The following is a 6,000-nucleotide window of genomic DNA, read 5'->3' as shown; positions in this document are numbered from 1 at the left end:
TGGGGCAACTAAATTGAGATCCTATGGTCTAGTATTTATAGAATTCTTGATAACTAAAACTATGGCATTACTAAGTGGAAAGAATATTCCAACCAGCTGGCTTCCTGAACATAGTGACATAAATTCAGTATTAAATTTAAAATTGAGTAGTAAATGTCCATCTCTGAGAATGCATAGAGAGATAAAATTTCAGTATTTTAATTCTCTGTGGAATTAAATGGAAACCTAACTCAAGTCTAGGTTCTGTTTAAGTAGTAAAACTTAGAAGAGTATGTGTATGCCTTCTGAGTCACCTGTAAGTTACTCTGGACTCGGGAGTCTTAATAGTACAAGAACAAAAATGTTTCCATTTAATTTCTTGGATGTTTTGGTTTATTTTGGTAAGGCAAGTGTTTTATTGAGGTTTTACCCATACAGAGAGGTGCAAGCCAGTGAATTTTTACAAAGTAAACACATCTGGCTACTCAGCATTTAGAGCAAAACAGATTATTGACACCCTAGAAGACTCCATCATCGTTTCCCAGACAATTCATCTCCGTCTTCCTGCATGGGCAAGTTCTTGTGTTATATAACAGGTTGAATTTTAACAAGGAAAAGTTAGATTAACATGGTCAAACTGTAATGTCTGTGGTTATAGCAGAGGTATAGTAAGTCTTACAAATAATAGAGCCTCCTTTTCTTAGTTGCCAGAACCATCTTAGCCTCTTCTGGGAGTACTTTCCAAATCCACAGCAGTACATTCTTCAACAAAAGCTTTAGGGAAGATGCCAACTTTCCCTTTACACTCTCCTTCCAGCCATTCCTCATTCACTGACAAAAGGGAAAGCACGTCGTTTACTAAATCCATTATTGAAAATTTAACTCCCCCCGCCCCCCACCCCAGCCCCGCCATTTGACCAATGATCCTGAACTTCCAATAGATTTTTTTTTTTTAAGAACTGAATTTTGTCTGAGCTTTGATTGGGAACCTTAATTTTGATGATGGACAGGCACTTATTGTATTAAAAATGAAATACTGAGAATGAAAGTTATCTTGTTAGTGATTCATAAAAAGCTTTGAGAGCTAGAGCTAGTGATAAATTTGGTGTTTGTAAAAGCAACAATTTTAATATAAGCCTTTAAAAGAAGGCATTGTGCTAAAGCATGTAACATTCATCTCACAATAAATTAGTTATAATTACTACCTCTATTTTACAGTGGCTTGTTAAGTGCTATCTTAAAACACCAAACAGTTTAGAAACATTTTTGGATATGAATCGTTAGTCCATGTGTGTAAATCCTGCCTTTCCCCTTCCAGAATTCTATCATCGTTAGAGTCCATGTGTGTAAATCCTGCCCTTCCCCTTCCAGAATTCTATCATTTGTGTGGAACATAGCTGAACATTAATTTTTTTCCCTCCAAAGTTCCTTATGATTCTACTTGCAACCCCACTGTCTTCATTCTTCCTATTTTTACTGTGGGTCTGGCCTGGAAACGTCTATCCTGGACTCTAGTTGCGTATTAGAAATTGCAGGTGACATGCCCAACCTTAAGGGTCATTTTTAAAAGATCCCACGTGATTGAGTTCACATAAAGTTTGAGAAAGCACTTGGTGGATGAAACTACCCTGCTGACTGCGTATATGCTGTTTGTTTCCTACAAAAGTGTTAAGGACAAGATTCCAGAATGTGGAAGGGTGCTTTTTTTAAACCAGTTCACCTTTTGTGTGTCCCAGAAAGAAGTGCAATGCTTTTTCTAGGTTTTTCCTGTGTGTTCTCTCATTTTTATCTTGTCCTTGCCCATCCTCTTAACAAAACCCTTCCTTTAGCTAATGTAGACACTTCAGAAATGAGCTGTAGTTCTCAAAGATAATCAAGCTGACATCACCTGGAAACCATAGAGTGAACATTTATAGGCCTCGCTATAGATCTGAGCTGGAATCTCTGGGAGATGGCCAAAGAGTTTCATAAAGTTCAAGGGATACTACGATACGCTGAAGTTTGAGAACTATTAGTTTGAAACTCCTTATTCCCATTTTTATGCCAAAACGGACCGCTCCCCATTCCCTCTTTGGAATGAGTATCAATTCAGAGAGCTATGGTTTGATGTAAAGGCAAAATGGTCCTAGACCATTTGTTAACCTTTAGAATGAAAATCCATTGTTTCCAGAACATAGCTGCCTTCATCAAAAGGCCATCACGATTGTATACCTATTATATATGCCTGTTAGAACACCTGACCAGAAAAAGCTGAGCACTCATTTTGTTCCTGTTAAAAACTAGGCAGGGGATTGAAAACACTAGCTGAAGTTTGGTTTCTAGGTTATTGGTGTTTTCTTCTCCCTGTCCCTTACTTTATTTCTGGTAAACATGGGAATTCACTTCTGTGGAGTAGCACTTACCTTTGGATAGCACCAGGATTACATCTCCTTCAAGGAACTCCAGGTCCTCTGGTTGGGTAGCTGCATAACTAAAGAGTGCCACCACTTGGCTCCCTTCCTTAAGCTGAGGTTCTGGTGTCTGGTTATTATCAGGTTTTTCACCTTCTGTGGGTTCCTGTGTAAAGCCTTGGTCACCCTGAAATGAGACATCTGTTATTTTTCCTAATTTCTTGGCCAGTGAACATTGAGCATCACTAAAAGAAGTCAGTAGATCAAGTCTGCTATAAACTAAAGGTAACTTTGAGATCAGTTCCTAGTAGAAGCCATCTACATATACATATATATGTTCTATATAGAGATATTAGAGATAATGTTAAATGTATGTATATATGTAGTGAATACTAGATAGTTAGATAAGTGACACCCAAAGATCTGTAGAACTATATATGATACTAGAACACCTTGCTGGAATCCTGACAACAGCAAGGTGGATAGGCTCTGTTGATTCCCACCAGGTTGGGAAATAGAATTTGGATGACAAGGACGTGAGCCCATACATCTTGAATTTCTTGATACCAAATCCAACACCCTTTCCTAGCACAAACACTAGGGATTGTTAGAAGCATACATTTTCAACTCCTTCAATCTAAGAAGTCAGTCTTATCAAAAAATGGGTTTGTAATCTATTTTAAGTCCTAAAATGTTGAGTACTGAATTTGAGGGCCACTATGTAGCACCATTCTCTCTCTCTCTCTCTCTCTCTCTCTCTCTCTCTCTCTCTCTCTCTCTCTCTCTCTCTCTCTCTCTCTCAAAAAGGCTTACCTTTGATTTGTAATAACATTTCTTAAACATCTTAGACATTATGGTCACTTTTTCCCCCCAGTCATGGGGCTTGAACTAGCAGCCTGGATGCTGTCTTTGAGCTCTTTTGCTCAAGGCTCTAAGTGGTAGAGCAGTAGCCACTTCCAGGTCTCTGGTGGTTAATTGGATATAAGAGTCTCACAGACTCCCCTTCCCAAGATGGCTTTGAACCACTGTCCTCAGGTACTCAGCCTCCTAAGTAGCTGGGATTCCAGACAGCCACCAGCATCTGGCTTATTGTGGTCACTTTTGCACCATAAAGGTTTAAGAGGAATGTAATTTGTAGAAGTGTCGTAACCAGTCAGAAACAGCTTAGGCTAAAATGTTATACTGGAGGATGTGACTGAGGCTAGCAAGCACAGGTCCTAACTTCAAATCTCAGGACTACCAAAGCATAAAATCCTGGACTGAGTGTTAAAAAAGTCCCAATTCTTACACTGTTGAACTTTAGTGTATTGTCTTTATTAAAAGGCAGCAGCAGTACAGGAGGTAGAAATAGCTCTGGAGCCCATAGACCTAGGTTTGTATCCCAGCTCCACTATTTACCAGCTATGTGTCCCTGAATAGCCGTGTAGCCTCTCTCAGCCTGAGGTTGGGACTTGGAGAATTAAATGAAATGGTACGGATCAATGATGCAGGCATTTATTGAATACTTACTGTATGTATATCAGTACTATTCTAAATAGTTAAAAAAATTAGTTCATGTCAGGAGTGGGTGTATAATAAATGATACTTCATCTTCTTTTCCCTAGCTACAACAACAGGATTTGCTGGATCCAGTGTAACCAAAAATGACAGCATTCAGCAAAGTTCCCTGAGCCTGGATTGAGTTCCAAAAAGCCTTGGGAATTTGAGAGAGGTTTAGGCATAGTCATTAGATTGAACTTCTCATCAAAGGAAAAAAATTAATTTACTCTAAATCCATTTAGAGGAAATTATCCACCAGCAGATGAGTAAATTGTGGTATCCATATGATGGAATGCCACTTACCAATCAAAAGGAATAGACCACCATACAGAATACACAAGTCAACACCATATAATTGTTTTATATGATGTTACATAGAAAGCCAACTATGCTGATAGAAAGCAAAGGGATAGTTTTCAGGCCAGACTGGGAAAGGAACAACAAAGTGGCAACTGTTCTTCTGGACACTAGTTGGAGGAAGAAACAAGAGTATTATGCTGTGGCTGCCTCTTGTAACCTGAAACTTACCTCCTGACTGCCATTGATCTTACCATAATGCAGAGGACTTGCATAGACCTCAGAGCCAATAGATGGCCTGCCCTGTTGTGTCAGTTTGGCGAGGTGGCTGTGAACATAGGCAGGTACTAGTTACAGTGCCTGTCTGAGCCCTGGTTCCAACATTGACCAGCTGTGTCATGTTGGCTAGGTTGCTTGACTTCTGCCAGCCTTGTTTCTAAGGCATCAAACAGGTTGACAATAGCTGCCTCAAAGAATGCTCTCAGCACACTGCTGGGCATATGGAAGCTTCTCAGATACTTGTTAGGAAGCTGTTGCCCATGACATCTGTGAAATAAATGCTCCCCAAAGTGTTCTTCCTCATGGAAACCGAACATGGCGAAGAATGGCTATGGGCACAGACTCAGGCTATGACTGGATCCCAACCCTTGCCTGACAGAGATGGGCTTGACCCAGTCAAGCATGGCAGTGGAGAGACCTGGCTCATCTCTTGTGAGAAACCCTCTTCCAGCTGTGCATTTTTACCCAAAATGTCCCTATTACTAAGCATAATGCCTGACTGGGGCTGGGAATGTGGCTTGGTGATAGGATGCTTGCCTAGCATGCATGAAGCCCTGGGTTTGATTCCTCAGTACCACACACACACACAGAAAAAGCTGGAAGCGGCACTGTGGTTCAAGTGGTAGAGTGCTAGCCTTGAGCAAAACAAACTCAGGGACAGTGCCTAGGCCAGAGGTCAAGCCTGGGACTGAAAAGAAAAAAGCTTCATAAATATTGAGTGTGTCATTAAGGAAATGGCCATTGAGAGCAACATCTGGAGCCCCAGGCTGCACTCACCACTGTGTTCTCACACCAGAGAGTCAGGCAGAACTTATTCACTTGACTCCAGGCATCCTTCATGCTTTCTTCAGAAAGAGGCACCAGCTCATTGCTGTCCCGAGGCCGGTAGCTGAGCAATGATAACGGGAAGAAGTGTATCAGATCATCATGTCCCCCAAACCGTCTCCTATGTCTTTCCTCTGAGCCAACACAAGGCCTTCAGCTATATCCCTACTGCAACCTGCATGGCGCTCACCTCAGCTTAGTGTGCTCTGGCAGCAGCTGTAGTTTCTTAGATACCATGTCCCGGACTTGGCTGCAGGGGAGCCCGGGCTGAGCCTCCATGACCACTGTGTACTTGTAGTGCACCTTGATTGTGTATGGTGTGGGAACACTGAGCCTTACTTCCTGTGGGAGGAGAAGCAAAGGGAGCTGAACATCAGAAGCTGTCGATCACTGCCACCTTGTCACATTGAGTCCTCCAGATAGCAGGGGAGAGGCCAGGAGGAAACATCCCAATACCCTGAAAGGCCTTCATGGATCCTTTAGCCCAACTCTTGACTTGAAAAGCTATGGGCTGGTATGAAATGTATGCACGGGCTTGGAGAAGGGTAGGGGGAGGTCAGTCCATGGGCTATGCAATGGGTAGCAATTGGTTTTGGCCTTCCATTGGGACTATAATACAAAGAGCCATGCGCATGTTGACAGCTCATTCTTTTCCACCTTCTACTTGAAAAAGTACAAGGGGGGAAAACAT

General features: G+C 41.7%; 1 protein-coding gene across 1 annotated transcript in view; it reads right to left on the bottom strand.

Annotated features, from left to right (window-relative positions):
* Positions 1–349: 349 nt before the first annotated feature.
* The window catches only part of Ncf2 (neutrophil cytosolic factor 2), a 42,216-nt gene continuing 36,565 nt past the window's right edge, over positions 350–6,000 (bottom strand). Inside the window, exons 13-16 of the mRNA XM_042674644.1 lie at positions 5,500–5,651; positions 5,262–5,373; positions 2,382–2,556; positions 350–810 (exon numbers count right to left, since the gene is read on the bottom strand). Of these exons, the coding sequence (XP_042530578.1) occupies positions 698–810; positions 2,382–2,556; positions 5,262–5,373; positions 5,500–5,651 (552 nt within the window). The 3' untranslated portion in view covers positions 350–697. The remainder of the gene's footprint in view (positions 811–2,381; positions 2,557–5,261; positions 5,374–5,499; positions 5,652–6,000) is intronic.

Source organism: Dipodomys spectabilis, unplaced genomic scaffold (assembly GCF_019054845.1).
Source record: "Dipodomys spectabilis isolate Male_0828 unplaced genomic scaffold, ASM1905484v1 ptg000019l, whole genome shotgun sequence".
Taxonomy (NCBI): domain Eukaryota; kingdom Metazoa; phylum Chordata; class Mammalia; order Rodentia; family Heteromyidae; genus Dipodomys; species Dipodomys spectabilis.
The sequence above is the reverse complement of the archived record's forward strand: the minus strand, read 5'-3'. Positions and strand labels throughout refer to the sequence as shown.